Below are 17,961 nucleotides of genomic sequence, written 5' to 3' on the forward strand. Positions count from 1 at the left end.
TTGTGAACAGAATACCTGGCAGGAGTTCTGATGGTGCTGGAGGCGACGGGCGGCTCCACTGCTGCTCCTGGACGAGCAAAAAGAGCGACGACAGTGGCAGGGGACCGCTGCGAGCCAGGTAGAAGCCCAGCGGCTGTCCTACCAGGGTGGATCTGCCGGTGCTGGCTGGTGCTGCTGGTGCTGCTGGTGCAGGAGCTGAAGAGGGGTCCTCCTGGTGAATGCCCCTGAGTGGCTGGTGTAGGGGCTAATAAGCTCTGTGTGGGTTGAGCTGGTAGAGCCCAGGGTGTGGGCAGACGTGGCAGGGCCAAAGGGAGCCTGCGGGGAGGGTGGAGCTCTGCTTGTGGGGGAGAGACTGATATTGAGACAGAGGCTGGAGAGAGGGAGAACCCAGACAGGGTGCAGTTCAACCTGAGTCTGACATTTTCACTAACCACCCACTAACTTCATCCCCGTTGGCACCTCTAAGCCTCCACCATCAGTGTGAATGTGAATGTGGGCACGGCTAAGCTAGGACGGTGTGACGCCCGTACGCTACCTGCTGCTGGAAGGGGTGCGGCGCTCCCTGTTCCTGCATCACCCGGCTGTTTCCCCTTCTCAGGGCGAGGTCGATGCTCTGGATCCGTTGGCTCCTCATCTTGTTGTTGTACTGATAGAATCTGGACACATGGAGAGGTGGGACATATAAATTCTGCACTGGGCTTTTTGGAGGTTTGTATTTCTGTCTTTGCTGCGCTTCATTATTGGCTATTTTGGGCCGCGCCTCGCGTGGTGAATCATCTACAATAACAAAACTGTCGGTGTCCCGTTGGCTCGCTCCTCAAGGTTAGGCACTGGGAAACAAACATTTTTGGACACTTTTGCTGTTGCTGGCAGTCAGTCAGCTGATCACAATCTTACTCAAGGATGTGGCTGCAGTTCTCTGGTGAGGAGCCACTCAGCGGGTCCCTCGGGTGGTCGGGATGTGTCGGGAACGCCTCCCTTGCTGGCCTCTTGTTCTGGAGGTGCCACTGTCTAGTCCGTGCTTCCAGATCTCTGATAGGATGAGAAACAGGACCGTGATCCCTTTGAATCTTCAAATAACTGTGGGCTTCTTAAAAATAATAGTCTTCCTGGAACCTCCCGTGCTGAAGAGTTCCTGTGCGGAAACTGTACCTGACTCTGCAAATGAGGTCCTTGGATTCGTTGATCAGCTGGTCCATCCTCCCATGCAAAGACGCATTGTTGTCCTGGGCCCGCCTGCACTCTGCCACGGCTCTGTCCCGCTCCAGTCTCAGGCGCTCCTCCTCCTGCTGGGCCACGCACCTCTCCCCCCTCATTCTATGAATGATTCCCCGATTCTCGATGTTTTCCGTCCTCAGCTGGTCCAGCTCCTGCTCCAGTTGGCTTCTCTCCAGTCTGAGGCGCCCCTCCATCTGCTGGGCCACGCTCCTCTCCTCACTCACTTTGCGAATGACCTGGAGATTCTGCGTGTGGTCCACCCTCAGCGCCTGGAGCTCCTGCTGTAGCTGCTGTGTCTCATGCCTGAGACGCTTCTCCACCTGCTGGAACGCGCTCCTCTCCTCCCTCACTTTGCGAGTGGATTCTTGATGTTCCACCCTCAGTCTCTCCAGCTGCCGCTGGAGCTGGTCTCTCTCCAGCCTTAGTTGCATCTCCTCCTGTTGTTCTTCCTCTCTCTCCTCCCTCATGTCAAGAACCATTCTTTGATTCTGGATATGTTCTGTCTTTAGCCTCTCCAGCTCCTGCTGTAGCTGGCACGTCTCGTGTGAGAGACGCTTCACCTCCTCCTGGGCGGCGCTTGTCTTGATCCTCACTTTGAGAATCAGTCTTTCATTCTCCACCCTCAGTCTCTCCAGCTCCTGCTGTAGCTGGTCTCTCTCCAGCCTTAGTTGCATCTCCTCCTGTTGTTTTTCCTCTCTGTCCTCCCTCATGTCAAGAACCATTCTACGATTCTGGATATTATCTGTCTTTAGCCTCTCCAGCTCCTGCTGTAGCTGGCACGTCTCGTGTGAGAGACGCTTCACCTCCTCCTGGGCGGCGCTCGTCTTGATCCTCACTTTGAGAGTCAATCCTTCATTCTCCTCCTTCAGTCTCTCCAGCTCCTGCTGTAGCTGGTCTCTCTCCAGCCTCAGACGCTCCTCATCCTGCCGGATGGCGTTCCTCTCCTCCCTCATTTTCACAATGAGCTTTTGGTTCTGAGAGTTGACCACCCTCAGTTGCTCCGGCTCCCGCTTCAGCTTGTCAAGCTGGTGCCTCAGGTGCTTCTCCTGCTGCTGGGAGGCCTGGAGATGGTCCCTGCTCTCCTGCAGAGTAGCCAGCAAGCTCTCCATCTGGGCAGTTTCCTGAAAAGCACAAGTACCTTGAGTTTAATACTCTCTGTTCTGAATAATCACTGAGCAGTTTTCTTGTCAATGTTTGCTCAAGCTTCAAAGTCTCACTGGTGTGGTTTTTACAGCACAGATCTGACCCACGAGGGCTTGAGATGCTCGTGATGTTGGATAAGGACACACGCAGAGCAACAGGAGCCTGAACAAACATTGTCATGTCAGCTTGGATGAGCTCTACCTCATTTCTGGAGGTTTGGATGTGGTTGTCCTTCCCAACCGCAGCAGCATAGCCCTGGATGCGCTCACGCTCTTGCATCACCAGGTTCTCGTAGATCTCGTCAACCGGGTCGCTCCAGGTGGACTCGCCGGTTGACGAGTTGAAAAAGTAGAGGTTGCCTTTCCCATCCTCGCTGCAGGGAGAAGGGGTGAGGAAGGGAGGGAGAGTTGTTACTTCAGCAGCAGGACTAGAAGGTAACATGAGCGCTAAACACTACAAAGTCAAGCATGGAAACATGTCTTTTTGGTCAAAAGGCTCCGCTAACACTTGCGGTTCCTCCAACAACTTCATCAGAACTGACTGATGGTCTGCTCAAACAAGGAACCGTTACAGAAAAATCTTTTATCATGGAAGCTGAGAAAGGCCCTCCTTGTAATTAAATCTGTAGGCCTTTATCTCACTATAAGAGGATATAATCAGTCCCCCACCCCCACCCACCAACCTCTCGCTCCAGACTTCACCTACCAAGGGATCCAATGTGGGGGCAGAGGGGTGAAGAAGCCTATTTTGGCCACCCACATGAGCTCGGCCTCACGGTCCGGATCGATGCCAATGCTCCTGGCATATTCCTTGATATCTGATCGGGGGACATGAGGACAGGTCATTGTGACAGGAGAACAACTTGTGGATTCATTTGAGTGGAACAGACACTGACGGAATGACAACTTCAACCGCAGCTGAACGGTTTCCACGCGTCTGCTGACAGGAAAGATACCTACCTTCCTCCGAGGGGGCAACAGCAACGTTATCTGCAAAGATTAAATTGTACAAGTCATCGTCAGTCGCCTTCTTTGCAGACATAAAACAGAGAAGCACTCAAGAAGACAAACCAACAAAGCTGCAGTGTACATGCCTCATATCTTGATGGTTTCCTTTGATTGGCTTGCTTTTGTGTTTTGTAAAACACGACACACCAGCCACAAAAACTTGTAATTGTGCTGTAAAATATTCTAAACCTCAGGCTGAATGGTTGTTTAGTCTGAGTTGTGGTGAATCGGGGTGAGGAAGAACATTTGGCCGTACCTGTCATGACGACTGGTGAACTGTTTTCACGAGTATTGCCTGGACGGATACACAAAAATGTATTAATACTTTGCAAGACAAGTGTAAAGAAGTGAGTTGTGTTTTCAAATCTTGTCCAAAAAACCTAAAAGTGTGTTAACCTCTTACGTCAAAGAACTGTGTCCAGTTGGCGGTTTGGTGGCGGTTGGTTTGCCGATGCTGCTGCTGAATGTTATTTAGAAGTCTAATACATTAAGATTTACGTCTGTGATGTCACAGGCTTCTGACATCTTTGCCTGTGCCGATGACATCACAGCCTCCATCTGTGACATCACAGCCTGTATCTGAGATCACACCTCGAGTCTGAGATCACACCTTGTGGTCCATGGGCCAGAGCGGTTATCGGTATCACCTGGGTGGGCAAATTCTAGTTGTGATTTTTTTATCCCTGCACACCCCTAGTTTATGTTTTGATGTGATGGACCAGTGGTTCTCAAACTTTTATCAGTGATGAACCCCTTGAAAACATTTTTTTGTCCCCCTGACGCGCAAAACATTTTGGTAGAAAATAAAGGAGGTACAGTGCTGTGCCATCAGTGTCTGATTTATTAAAGTGAAACAACTAACAGCAATGACTTGCTAGCGTTGGCTAATTGCTCCCCGCAAAAGAAACACAGTGCCTTGGGTGCCTACTTCCGGTACTTCGTCAGCTCTGGTTTCGCCTTCTTCTTCACGAGTTCCTCTGTACTTTCAGCCGCAGTGCTGCTGCGCTTCAGCCACGTCTCCATCGTTACAGTGCGTCGTCATGGCAACGGCAGGTTATTGACGAGTGATGCTGGATCAGTGGGTGAAACTGATTTGATTTTGGGAGCGTCCGTTTTTTTAAGGATGTTAAAATTGAATACTGAATATAAAATTCAGTGCATGAACATACATTTGTATTTCATCAAACTTTTTAAAATATAATTATTTCTCAAGGCTTAATTATTATTAGGATTACTGCTTTTTAAAAAAAAAAAAAAAATTTTGTAAAGCTTCACGTAGGCCCTGGAGTACCTCCACGTACCCCCAGGGGGACACGTACCCCCATTTGAGAACCAGTGTGACTGACCTCTCAGACTGGTAGCTTTTTAGTGGCTATCACCTCACCAAGTTAAGAGGATGTTGGCCAAAATATCTGCGTCCTTTCTCCTTGCAGGCTGAATGGGGAACTTAGAGCTCCCTACACTTTAGTTTGAGGATTAAATCCAATTATTTCTCTTTAGTGTATTTATATATCACAATCATTTATAAATTACTTCGGCTGCATGCTTTCATTAGACAATGCATTTAACCGTAGCTGTCATACATTTTCTTGTATTTATTTTCACATCTATAATTTCAAAATAAAATAAATTATGGACAACAATGCCACAATTTATAGGAGCACTCTGAATAATTACAGAAATTCTTTTTTAAAGTAAGCTACTCATGAATAAATGAGCATTGTCTTAGGTGAATTAACATTTTCTTTACTTTACTCAATAAATAAATGAAAACAATTTTTTTGAAATGCAAGTTCTGTAGCAGGAGCATTGATTGTTGGCGGGGCGCTCACAGCCTCCTTTATAACTGTGACATCATTGCGGACGTGGATGTTAAATCCAGTCCAGCTACTCACTCTCTGAGCTTCTGCCGCACACAATCGAGCAAGAACCCAGGCAAGGTTTTTATTCTTGGCAATTTGGGTCTGTGTGGGAGCACCAGCATCTAGACTTGGAGTTGTTGGTGGTCCCGCTCTTTTTCCAGAATTACAGATGGGCAGCATGGCTGCCTCGGTGGCTGATACTTCTCTCCTTTGACTGACTGACTCTCGGCCTGATTCTTTGAGGTTCAGGTCTAGACCATCGACTCGGTGAGAGGTTCCTGCTCCACTCAGCGTCTCCTCCAGCCGGTCTGTGTTGTCAAAGGCAAGGCTTGTAAAGCCAGTGCTGTAAATGTTTCCAGGTCGTCAAACACCACCCTTTGACACTTCCATCTTCTGCAGACACAGTGCTGTGTCAATTCCTTCTACCTGAGAATAGGACAGACGATGTCCAAGGCGGTTTAAGGTGAGTATCAGCTCTGTGTTTCCTGTCAAGGACTGAACAGCAAACGGGAGCAGGAGGTGTTTTGGTGGCCTGATTCTTCCATGGGTGACTGCAAAGATCAAGGCGCTGCCAAAGGAGCTGGTGAGTCCTTTCACCTTTTCAGACGGATGTTTGTACTCACAGATTCCAGTCAGAAGTGTTTGCAGAAATCCAGTGACTAATTCTGGAATGATGAGTTCATCTTCCTGGATATCAGATGGCCACATTTTTTTTTTGTCATCTTGTTTTTGTATCTCGTTTCATATCAGCAAAGCTGCTTTTGTTACCTCATTCCTGGAGGTGACAGATCTGGAGTTGTGTAGCTGCATATTCAAGGAGGATGCAGTTGTGGCCTGGTGTGTCATCGATAGGCTGTGTGGCTACAGAAGAAGCTTTCCATTGTCACCTGGAAATATATGGAGGGAGCCTCCAAGTTTGGCTTCCAACCTGCGGCGGAGGTTTTTCTTGGCCGAGTCCTTCGTCTGTGTGATACCAACAGGCCTCATTGATGACTGCAGTCTTGATGAGAGAGATGTCATGGGTGCTGTTCTGGATTGGGAATGAGTTCATTCCCAATGTAAGAAAACAGTTCATCAAGGGCACGTTTTTCTGCTCCTTCATACTGTTCATCTGCATCTTCACGTTGGTCATGTGACTCGGAGCTGCGAGCAGCCTCTTCGCGAGTATGTTCACGACGGCAGGATCTGTGATAATGACCCTCAGCAGCAACAAGCTCTCTGGTTGTCATAGCAATCATCCTTTGGTCTGGTTTAGGGAATGCTGCTTTCCGGATCCGTTCATCTGCGCGTAACTCCGAACACTGTACAAGCGGTTCTGATGTCCTTTGGCCCTTGAGGTACTTTCTCGCTTTATCTCAGACGATGCACATTTTTCCACAAAAGGTTGACTTGTTGGTTCCATCTCTTAGTTTTCTGGGAGTTACAACATCAAACGGAGCGTTTTTTTTTTTTTGGGTGATAGAATCCAGGGATTCCTTCAATGTGAAAATACGACGGCGCTGGCGATGGCACTGCACTGGTGGAACGTCTCCCTCACACGGGTTTTTAGCGAAATCCAAGACTGGAGAATGTTGTCTGATTTCTGCTGCCCTCAACAAAGTTTGCCATGACTCAAAGTTCTGGGGTGACACCAGTGTTTCATCCCAGTCTTGATTAGAGCAGTGTATGATGCACTCTGTGCGGGCCCTCTTTCTTGGCAGCACGCGGTTGCTTTCACTGTACGGTGGCTCCATTGTTACCTCCGTGTGGCCGCCTGAAACAGAGGAATGATTCTTGTTTGACATGAAGTCACTAAAGTGCTCTCAGAGCCTTGCAGTTTCCCCCCTGCCTACTGGCTCACTGCTGCCAAAGATGCAGGGCTCACGACAGACAGACGGGGACTCTGCACGACTGAATATATTTGTATTGTCACAAATGACCACGATGAGTCATTGTAGAAAGATTTATTTCCATGTTGAAGTAAAATACCATATTTTTAAACCTCTGACAAATGAATCAAATGACAATGAAAGAAATCCAGATTTCTGAAAAAAAAACCTCTTTTTTTAACCTTTGAAACATGAACCGAATGAAGGTGGTGTGAAAATGTGGATTTGAATATCAAACTGTTGGTGCTCCGAAGCCAAGCAGCTGCTACCGTTCACCACGAAGCTCTTCAAACATCCACTTCAAACTGTAGATCAGCAGAAAGCAGAATTCGGAAAGTCTCTGCAAAGTTAAAACAAAGAGTTTTGGGTTCGTGACACAACAGAAAAAAATGCTTTGTTGACAACTCAGCCAAATATGGATGATTAGAATTGAGCCAAGATAAAATGAGGGTTTCAACGCATGAAAAGTGAACAATAATATTCTTAAAATGTTTGTCGGCCACCAAGATGATCACGTTACCATGTAAGCAAGTGTGACCTCGTGACCTTCATATCCACTTCAACGGTCACCCTAAGAAAAACTACAATTAAACAGGATGAGTCTCAGAATTTTGACAGCTGTTCCAAAGAGAGATCATGGAAGTCGTAAAACCCCAAAAGACGTCAGCGCTCATAAAACAGGCTTTCCAACTCCTAATCATAGGTGCTCTTGATGAACGCTCGTATTCTGTTCTGTCCTTATGTTGAGCTGCACAGGGGGTACCTACACTTACTGGGGGGTGGCCAGTGTTACCTTGAACATTTTTGGGGGGTTTAAACCCCACAGTCCCCCTGAAATGCATCGTGAACTCCATTTTGGCACAGTTCTACCTGACCTATAACCCAGTTTGGGGAAAAGTGACTGTTCTACCTGCAATCTGCACGAGAACATCACTAAATACTAGCACAGACCTCACAAAGTTGAGGGTCTAATGTGGACCAAATTCAAAGGTCTCAAACAGAGAATGAATAACAGTGTAGCAGAATAACTTTGCGTTGTTTCACTGTGACCTCTCTGCATGTAAACCTGTTAAAAAGGTTCATAGTCATGTTATTGGCAAATATATCAAACCTGCACAAAACGGATGACAAGGACTTCAATTTGTGTTATGATTTTCTAAATCCTTATTTATTGCTGAACACTTCACAAAATCTCTTGACAAAACTTAAAGTGCTCTCCACAGTGAATGTACTCACAAAAATGAAATCAAGAAGAAACTCTGACAGCCACAATTAAGATACTCAAAAATGAAATCAAGAAGAAACTCTGACAGCCACAATTAAGATACTCAAAAATAAAATCAAGAAGAAACTCTGACAGCCACAATTAAGATACTCAAAACAAAAGTGCTCTCCAGAACAAAATGGACACAAAATGTGGTAGAAACAGAGCAACACGTTTTTTCTCGCACAGGAGTCTGACCACTGATGAAAGACTCCCATAACTGTTGGGATCGTATGAATTTTTTTATTCAAGTTGTATTTTCTCCACTTACACTGTAGTATCAAGTGCAGATGTTAAACAAAGGCATGCAGTTGAAAAGAATACAGTGCACACTTCAGTTTCATTTAGTGACTAAAAGAAAGTAATTCAACTGTAAAATAATTCAGAACCACAAAGAGGAATGTGGGGTAAGTGTGACCAGACTTCACATCACTTTCACCTGGAGGTCCATCGGTGCTGTCCCCGTTTTCAAGCTGTGGCGTCTCAGTCTGCCTCTTCTTGAAAAAACTTGGAATGTCTCCTTGTTTTCTTTTCATCGTGGCCCCAAGAAAGAGTGTCAGAGGGACCAGTCACCTGGCCAAGAAAATACTAAGAGTGGCTACTAGGCTAGGCTAATGCTACCAGTAAAAACAGAGACTGAATTAAAGCTGCAAGCAGCGTTGTTAGGGCCTGAGCCCCCGCGTGCCCTGCGGCCGCGTCCTTGACACCGGCCCCAATCCAACGGTGTAATCGGCAAATCCCTAGGCCTTGTAGTTTAGGAGATACGAGCCTCAGTGCGCTGCACAGTGTGAGTGCAGAGCTGAGAGCCGGCCCTTTAAGAGCCCCTCCCTTCTCTGCTCGCTCTCTGCCATCTCTGTCAGAGTGGAGAGCAGAGCTGAGAGCAGAGCTGCCAGCTGGCCCTTTAAGAACCCCTCCCCCGCTGCACTGTGTCTGATCTGTGCTGGAGTGGAGAGAGTGGAGGATTAAGAGAAATGTAGTGTGTAAAAGCTGAATAACTCGGCATACGTTGGTCAAAAGTCACACAAAATACCATATTTTTGTAGGGTTTTTTGTCAGGAATACAGTGGTGTGTTTTTAAAAGCTGTGGGATGTATGGTGTAGATGTGAGAAGCATTTGTTTGAGAGTATGTACCCTGAGAGGACACGCTCTCCCCATAGACTTCCATCGTAAGGCGAAAAGTGTCTCCCCCACTTTGACGGCTCATAAAATCCAAACCGAGCGCGTAGTATATTAACCTTGAACAACTTTTAATCAGCACAGTTGGGAGAGTAATGTGTGAAAGTTTGGAAGCCCTGGCATTTACGGTTTAGGAGGAGATAGATTTTGTTCGGGGCGCAAAATTGTCCAAAATTAGACATTTGTGTCCAAATTGTGGACATCCTGTTACAGTTAGGTCAGGGGTGTGAGTGTATGGTTTATTTGTCTTGATGAGACCAGTTCAATGGTGTTGGTCCCATGTCTGTAGGACAGTCCTACAGGGTGTGGCGTGTTTTTTTGTGTATGTAGGTGGCGCTATTGAGTAGAGCGCCTCTTTTTTGTTTAATTATTGAATTTTTCGCCGCACCCGATGTGCGTACCAAATTTGGTGAGTTTTCATGCATGTTTAGGGGGTCAAATTAACTTTTGAAGTGGCGAGTGTGCCTTCGAAACATAATAGGGTCTTCGCCAGGGACTGGCTCAGGCCCTAATGAATTGGTACAGTAAGGTTACTACGTGAGTGTTAGTGTGGTGTGACACATTGGGAGGGGAACAACAGACTCAGGCAAAGACATCAACTGGCATCAATTCTCTGTATTTATTCAAACGGATTGGGATCCACCACATCAGGACCAGGTTCCTGGTACGCAGCTATTCAAGATGACAGGAAAATAAAAAGGTATTTGTTGAGGCGCTGCTATCGGTCGATACGCAGCATCAGCAGATGGTCCAAGTTCAGTTATCAGGAGGGAAGGCACGTCTGATGATCTCCGGTCACGATGTTGATGTGTTGTTGCCATGGCTGCTCCATCGTTCTCAGTTAAACGACACTCGGTCCTGGTCGTCGTGGTCCAGATCCAGATTGACCCGGGTCGGCAGATGGCCGTCATCCAGGGGTCTTTGTTCAGCGACGTCACGGTGACGTCAGTCGCCTCCTCCAGCTCCAGGCTTCGGACATAGCTACACACACACACACACACACAAATGCATCATGTTAGTTTCAGACCTCAGTTTTAACCCGGTTATCAGAACCATCCCCTTAACGGCCGGATAACGTTCACCAAAAGCTGGATCAGAACTTGTAGGGGAAGGGGAGCAAAGACATGAATGCAGGTGCGTTGTGAACAGAATACCTGGCAGGAGTTCTGATGGTGCTGGAGGCGACGGGCGGCTCCACTGCTGCTCCTGGACGAGCAAAAAGAGCGACGACAGTGGCAGGGGACCGCTGCGAGCCAGGTAGAAGCCCAGCGGCTGTCCTACCAGGGTGGATCTGCCGGTGCTGGCTGGTGCTGCTGGTGCAGGAGCTGAAGAGGGGTCCTCCTGGTGAATGCCCCTGAGTGGCTGGTGTAGGGGCTAATAAGCTCTGTGTGGGTTGAGCTGGTAGAGCCCAGGGTGTGGGCAGACGTGGCAGGGCCAAAGGGAGCCTGCGGGGAGGGTGGAGCTCTGCTTGTGGGGGAGAGACTGATATTGAGACAGAGGCTGGAGAGAGGGAGAACACAGACAGGGTGCAGTTCAACCTGAGTCTGACATTTTCACTAACCACCCACTAACTTCACCCCCGTTGGCACCTCTAAGCCTCCACCATCAGTGTGAATGTGAATGTGGGCACGGCTAAGCTAGGACGGTGTGACGCCCGTACGCTACCTGCTGCTGGAAGGGGTGCGGCGCTCCCTGTTCCTGCATCACCCGGCTGTTCCCCCTTCTCAGGGCGAGGTCGATGCTCTGGATCCGTTGGCTCCTCATCTTGTTGTTGTACTGATAGAATCTGGACACATGGAGAGGTGGGACATATAAATTCTGCACTGGGCTTTTTGGAGGTTTGTATTTCTGTCTTTGCTGCGCTTCATTATTGGCTACTTTGGGCCGCGCCTCGCGTGGTGAATCATCTACAATAACAAAACTGTCGGTGTCCCGTTGGCTCGCTCCTCAAGGTTAGGCACTTGGAAACAAACATTTTCGGACACTTTTGCTGTTGCTGGCAGTCAGTCAGCTGATCACAATCTTACTCAAGGATGTGGCTGCAGTTCTCTGGTGAGGAGCCACTCAGCGGGTCCCTCGGGTGGTCGGGATGTGTCGGGAACGCCTCCCTTGCTGGCCTCTTGTTCTGGAGGTGCCACTGTCTAGTCCGTGCTTCCAGATCTCTGATAGGATGAGAAACAGGACCGTGATTCCTTTGAATCTTCAAATAACTGTGGGCTTCTTAAAAATAATAGTCTTCCTGGAACCTCCCGTGCTGAAGAGTTCCTGTGCGGAAACTGTACCTGACTCTGCAAATGAGGTCCTTGGATTCATTGATCAGCTGGTCCATCCTCCCATGCAAAGACGCATTGTTGTCCTGAGCCCGCCTGCACTCTGCCACGGCTCTGTCCCGCTCCAGTCTCAGGCGCTCCTCCTCCTGCTGGGCCACGCACCTCTCCCCCCTCATTCTATGAATGATTCCCCGATTCTCGATGTTTTCCGTCCTCAGCTGGTCCAGCTCCTGCTCCAGTTGGCTTCTCTCCAGTCTGAGGCGCCCCTCCATCTGCTGGGCCACGCTCCTCTCCTCACTCACTTTGCGAATGACCTGGAGATTCTGCGTGTGGTCCACCCTCAGCGCCTGGAGCTCCTGCTGTAGCTGCTGTGTCTCATGCCTGAGACGCTTCTCCACCTGCTGGAACGCGCTCCTCTCCTCCCTCACTTTGCGAGTGGATTCTTGATGTTCCACCCTCAGTCTCTCCAGCTGCCGCTGGAGCTGGTCTCTCTCCAGCCTTAGTTGCATCTCCTCCTGTTGTTCTTCCTCTCTCTCCTCCCTCATGTCAAGAACCATTCTTTGATTCTGGATATGTTCTGTCTTTAGCCTCTCCAGCTCCTGCTGTAGCTGGCACGTCTCGTGTGAGAGACGCTTCACCTCCTCCTGGGCGGCGCTTGTCTTGATCCTCACTTTGAGAATCAGTCTTTCATTCTCCACCCTCAGTCTCTCCAGCTCCTGCTGTAGCTGGTCTCTCTCCAGCCTTAGTTGCATCTCCTCCTGTTGTTTTTCCTCTCTGTCCTCCCTCATGTCAAGAACCATTCTACGATTCTGGATATTATCTGTCTTTAGCCTCTCCAGCTGCTGCTGTAGCTGGCACGTCTCGTGTGAGAGACGCTTCACCTCCTCCTGGGCGGCGCTCGTCTTGATCCTCACTTTGAGAGTCAATCCTTCATTCTCCACCTTCAGTCTCTCCAGCTCCTGCTGTAGGTGGTCTCTCTCCAGCCTCAGACGCTCCTCATCCTGCCGGATGGCGTTCCTCTCCTCCCTCATTTTCACAATGAGCTTTTGGTTCTGAGAGTTGACCACCCTCAGTTGCTCCAGCTCCCGCTTCAGCTTGTCAAGCTGGTTCCTCAGGTGCTTCTCCTGCTGCTGGGAGGCCTGGAGATGGTCCCTGCTCTCCTGCAGAGTAGCCAGGAAGCTCTCCATCTGGGCAGTTTCCTGAAAAGCACAAGTACCTTGAGTTTAATCCTCTCTGTTCTGAATAATCACTGAGCAGTTTTCTTGTCAATGTTTGCTCAAGCTTCAAAGTCTCACTGGTGTGGTTTTTACAGCACAGATCTGACCCACGAGGGCTTGAGATGCTCGTGATGTTGGATAAGGACACACGCAGAGCAACAGGAGCCTGAACAAACATTGTCATGTCAGCTTGGATGAGCTCTACCTCATTTCTGGAGGTTTGGATGTGGTTGTCCTTCCCAACCGCAGCAGCATAGCCCTGGATGCGCTCACGCTCTTGCATCACCAGGTTCTCGTAGATCTCGTCAACCGGGTCGCTCCAGGTGGACTCGCCGGTTGACGAGTTGAAAAAGTAGAGGTTGCCTTTCCCATCCTCGCTGCAGGGAGAAGGGGTGAGGAAGGGAGGGAGAGTTGTTACTTCAGCAGCAGGACGAGAAGGTAACATGAGCGCTAAACACTACAAAGTCAAGCATGGAAACGTGTCTTTTTGGTCAAAAGGCTCCGCTAACACTTGCGGTTCCTCCAACAACTTCATCAGAACTGACTGATGGTCTGCTCAAACAAGGAACCGTTACAGAAAAATCTCACTATAAGAGGATATAATCAGTCCCCCACCCCCACCCACCAACCTCTCGCTCCAGACTTCACCTACCAAGGGATCCAATGTGGGGGCAGAGGGGTGAAGAAGCCTATTTTGGCCACCCACATGAGCTCGGCCTCACGGTCCGGATCGATGCCAATGCTCCTGGCATATTCCTTGATATCTGATCGGGGGACATGAGGACAGGTCATTGTGACAGGAGAACAACTTGTGGATTCATTTGAGTGGAACAGACACTGACGGAATGACAACTTCAACCGCAGCTGAACGGTTTCCACGCGTCTGCTGACAGGAAAGATACCTACCTTCCTCCGAGGGGGCAACAGCAACGTTATCTGCAAAGATTAAATTGTACAAGTCATCGTCAGTCGCCTTCTTTGCAGACATAAAACAGAGAAGCACTCAAGAAGACAAACCAACAATGCTGCAGTGTGCATGCCTCATATCTTGATGGTTTCCTTTGATTGGCTTGCTTTTGTGTTTTGTAAAACACGACACACCAGCCACAAAAACTTGTAACTGTGCTGTAAAATATTCTAAACCTCAGGCTGAATGGTTGTTTAGTCTGAGTTGTGGTGAATCGGGGTGAGGAAGAACATTTGGCCGTACCTGTCATGACGACTGGTGAACTGTTTTCACGAGTATTTCCTGGACGGATACACAAAAATGTATTAATACTTTGCAAGACAAGTGTAAAGAAGTGAGTTGTGTTTTCAAATTTTATCCAAAAAACCTAAAAGTGTGTTAACCTCTTACGTCAAAGAACTGTGTCCAGTTGGCGGTTTGGTGGCGGTTGGTTTGCCGATGCTGCTGCTGAATGTTATTTAGAAGTCTAATACATTAAGATTTACGTCTGTGATGTCACAGGCTTCTGACATCTTTGCCTGTGCCGATGACATCACAGCCTCCATCTGTGACATCACAGCCTGTATCTGAGATCACACCTTGGTTCTGAGATCACACCTCGAGTCTGAGATCACACCTTGTGGTCCATGGGCCAGAGCGGTTATCGGTATCACCTGGGTGGGCAAATTCTAGTTGTGATTTTTTTATCCCTGCACACCCCTCGTTTATGTTTTGATGTGATGGACCAGTGGTTCTCAAACTTTTATCAGTGATGAACCCCTTGAAAACATTTTTTTGTCCCCCTGACGCGCAAAACATTTTGGTAGAAAATAAAGGAGGTACAGTGCTGTGCCATCAGTGTCTGATTTATTAAAGTGAAACAACTAACAGCAATGACTTGCTAGCGTTGGCTAATTGCTCCCCGCAAAAGAAACACAGTGCCTTGGGTGCCTACTTCCGGTACTTCGTCAGCTCTGGTTTCGCCTTCTTCTTCACGAGTTCCTCTGTACTTTCAGCCGCAGTGCTGCTGCGCTTCAGCCACGTCTCCATCGTTACAGTGCGTCGTCATGGCAACGGCAGGTTATTGACGAGTGATGCTGGATCAGTGGGTGAAACTGATTTGGTTTTGGGAGCGTCCGTTTTTTGAAGGATGTTAAAATTGAATACTGAATATAAAATTCAGTGCATGAACATACATTTGTATTTCATCAAACTTTTTAAAATATAATTATTTCTCAAGGCTTAATTATTATTAGGATTACTCCTTTTTTTAAAAAATATGTATATTTTTGTAAAGCTTCACGTAGGCCCTGGAGTACCTCCACGTACCCCCAGGAGGACACGTACCCCCATTTGAGAACCAGTGTGACTGACCTCTCAGACTGGTAGCTTTTTAGTGGCTATCACCTCACCAAGTTAAGAGGATGTTGGCCAAAATATCTGCGTCCTTTCTCCTTGCAGGCTGAATGGGGAACTTAGAGCTCCCTACACTTTAGTTTGAGGATTGAATCCAATTATTTCTCTTTAGTGTATTTATATATCACAATCATTTATAAATTACTTCGGCTGCATGCTTTCATTTGAGAATGCATTTAACCGTAGCTGTCATACATTTTCTTGTATTTATTTTCACATCTATAATTTCAAAATAAAATAAATTATGGACAACAATGCCACAATTTATAGGAGCACTGAATAATTACAGAAATTCTTTTTTAAAGTAAGCTACTCATGAATAAATGAGCATTGTCTTAGGTGAATTAACATTTTCTTTACTTTACTCAATAAATAAATGAAAACAATTTTTTTGAAATGCAAGTTCTGTAGCAGGAGCATTGATTGTTGGCGGGGCGCTCACAGCCTCCTTTATAACTGTGACATCATTGCGGACCTGGATGTTAAATCCAGTCCAGCTACTCACTCTCTGAGCTTCTGCCGCACACAATCGAGCAAGAACCCAGGCAAGGTTTTTATTCTTGGCAATTTGGGTCTGTGTGGGAGCACCAGCATCTAGACTTGGAGTTGTTGGTGGTCCCGCTCTTTTTCCAGAATTATAGATGGGCAGCATGGCTGCCTCGGTGGCTGATACTTCTCTCCTTTGACTGACTGACTCTCGGCCTGATTCTTTGAGGTTCAGGTCTAGACCATCGACTCGGTGAGAGGTTCCTGCTCCACTCAGCGTCTCCTCCAGCCGGTCTGTGTTGTCAAAGGCAAGGCTTGTAAAGCCAGTGCTGTAAATGTTTCCAGGTCGTCAAACACCACCCTTTGACACTTCCATCTTCTGCAGACACAGTGCTGTGTCAATTCCTTCTACCTGAGAATAGGACAGACGATGTCCAAGGCGGTTTAAGGTGAGTATCAGCTCTGTGTTTCCTGTCAAGGACTGAACAGCAAACGGGAGCAGGAGGTGTTTTGGTGGCCTGATTCTTCCATGGGTGACTGCAAAGATCAAGGCGCTGCCAAAGGAGCTGGTGAGTCCTTTCACCTTTTCAGACGGATGTTTGTACTCACAGATTCCAGTCAGAAGTGTTTGCAGAAATCCAGTGACTAATTCTGGAATGATGAGTTCATCTTCCTGGATATCAGATGGCCACATTTTTTTTTGTCATCTTGTTTTTGTATCTCGTTTCATATCAGCAAAGCTGCTTTTGTTACCTCATTCCTGGAGGTGACAGATCTGGAGTTGTGTAGCTGCATATTCAAGGAGGATGCAGTTGTGGCCTGGTGTGTCATCGATAGGCTGTGTGGCTACAGAAGAAGCTTTCCATTGTCACCTGGAAATATATGGAGGGAGCCTCCAAGTTTGGCTTCCAACCTGCGGCGGAGGTTTTTCTTGGCCGAGTCCTTCGTCTGTGTGATACCAACAGGCCTCATTGATGACTGCAGTCTTGATGAGAGAGATGTCATGGGTGCTGTTCTGGATTGGGAATGAGTTCATTCCCAATGTAAGAAAACAGTTCATCAAGGGCACGTTTTTCTGCTCCTTCATACTGTTCATCTGCATCTTCACGTTGGTCATGTGACTCGGAGCTGCGAGCAGCCTCTTCGCGAGTATGTTCACGACGGCAGGATCTGTGATAATGACCCTCAGCAGCAACAAGCTCTCTGGTTGTCATAGCAATCATCCTTTGGTCTGGTTTAGGGAATGCTGCTTTCCGGATCCGTTCATCTGCGCGTAACTCCGAACACTGTACAAGCGGTTCTGATGTCCTTTGGCCCTTGAGGTACTTTCTCGCTTTATCTCAGACGATGCACATTTTTCCACAAAAGGTTGATTTGTTGGTTCCATCTCTTAGTTTTCTGGGAGTTACAACATCAAACGGAGCGTTTTTTTTTTTGGTGATAGAATCCAGGGATTCCTTCAATGTGAAAATACGACGGCGCTGGCGATGGCACTGCACTGGTGGAACGTCTCCCTCACACGGGTTTTTAGCGAAATCCAAGACTGGAGAATGTTGTCTTATTTCTGCTGCCCTCAACAAAGTTTGCCATGACTCAAAGTTCTGGGGTGACACCAGTGTTTCATCCCAGTCTTGATTAGAGCAGTGTATGATGCACTCTGTGCGGGCCCTCTTTCTTGGCAGCACGCGGTTGCTTTCACTGTACGGTGGATCCATTGTTACCTCCGTGTGGCCGCCTGAAACAGAGGAATGATTATTGTTTGACATGAAGTCACTAAAGTGCTCTCAGAGCCTTGCAGTTTCCCCCCTGCCTACTGGCTCACTGCTGCCAAAGATGCAGGGCTCACGACAGACAGACGGGGACTCTGCACGACTGAATATATTTGTATTGTCACAAATGACCACGATGAGTCATTGTAGAAAGATTTATTTCCATGTTGAAGTAAAATACCATATTTTTAAACCTCTGACAAATGAATCAAATGACAATGAAAGAAATCCAGATTTCTGAAAAAAAACCTCTTTTTTTAACCTTTGAAACATGAACCGAATGAAGGTGGTGTGAAAATGTGGATTTGAATATCAAAC

The 17,961-nt window shown here is 47.7% G+C and overlaps 3 protein-coding genes across 12 annotated transcripts in view; 1 reads left to right on the plus strand and 2 right to left on the minus strand.

Moving 5' to 3' along the window:
• LOC147247162 (uncharacterized) overlaps positions 1-3,934 on the minus strand; it is a 4,554-nt gene extending 620 nt beyond the window's left edge. The window contains exons 1-9 of one of the 4 annotated variants that reach the window (XM_086181232.1): positions 3,765-3,934; positions 3,625-3,663; positions 3,321-3,350; positions 3,067-3,178; positions 2,563-2,734; positions 1,153-2,339; positions 898-1,032; positions 536-656; positions 16-370 (exon numbers count right to left, since the gene is read on the minus strand). In XM_086181232.1, the coding sequence (XP_086037358.1) occupies positions 245-370; positions 536-656; positions 898-1,032; positions 1,153-2,339; positions 2,563-2,734; positions 3,067-3,178; positions 3,321-3,350; positions 3,625-3,631 (1,890 nt within the window). In that variant the 5' untranslated portion in view covers positions 3,632-3,663; positions 3,765-3,934 and the 3' untranslated portion in view covers positions 16-244. Of the gene's footprint in view, positions 1-15; positions 371-535; positions 657-897; positions 1,033-1,152; positions 2,340-2,562; positions 2,735-3,066; positions 3,181-3,320; positions 3,351-3,624; positions 3,664-3,764 lie in introns of those variants that run through there. The other 3 variants (XM_086181231.1, XM_086181233.1, XM_086181234.1) reach the window with 3 other exon arrangements.
• The window catches only part of LOC147247161 (acylphosphatase-2-like), a 72,222-nt gene that overhangs the window by 6,538 nt on the left and 47,723 nt on the right, over positions 1-17,961 (plus strand). The window lies entirely within an intron of this gene.
• On the minus strand, positions 10,146-14,429 carry LOC147247163 (uncharacterized). 5 transcript variants are annotated; one of them, XM_086180319.1, is made up of 10 exons: positions 14,384-14,429; positions 14,237-14,275; positions 13,933-13,962; positions 13,679-13,790; positions 13,232-13,403; positions 11,822-13,008; positions 11,567-11,701; positions 11,205-11,325; positions 10,694-11,021; positions 10,146-10,520 (listed from the first exon to the last, which is right to left on the minus strand). In XM_086180319.1, the coding sequence occupies exons 2-9, from the start codon at positions 14,241-14,243 to the stop codon at positions 10,914-10,916; spliced, it is 1,872 nt and encodes a 623-aa protein (XP_086036445.1). In that variant the 5' UTR covers positions 14,244-14,275; positions 14,384-14,429; the 3' UTR covers positions 10,146-10,520; positions 10,694-10,913. The 5 variants fall into 5 exon arrangements, with proteins under 5 accessions (XP_086036445.1, XP_086036441.1, XP_086036442.1 ...); XM_086180315.1 differs by having other exon boundaries at positions 13,933-14,275; positions 14,377-14,405; XM_086180316.1 differs by having other exon boundaries at positions 10,694-11,006; positions 13,933-14,275; positions 14,377-14,404.

The sequence above is a fragment of the Aulostomus chinensis genome, chromosome 16 (genome assembly GCF_037954235.1).
Source record: "Aulostomus chinensis isolate RoL2024-O1b breed Wild chromosome 16, RoL_Achi_v1.0, whole genome shotgun sequence".
Taxonomy (NCBI): domain Eukaryota; kingdom Metazoa; phylum Chordata; class Actinopteri; order Syngnathiformes; family Aulostomidae; genus Aulostomus; species Aulostomus chinensis.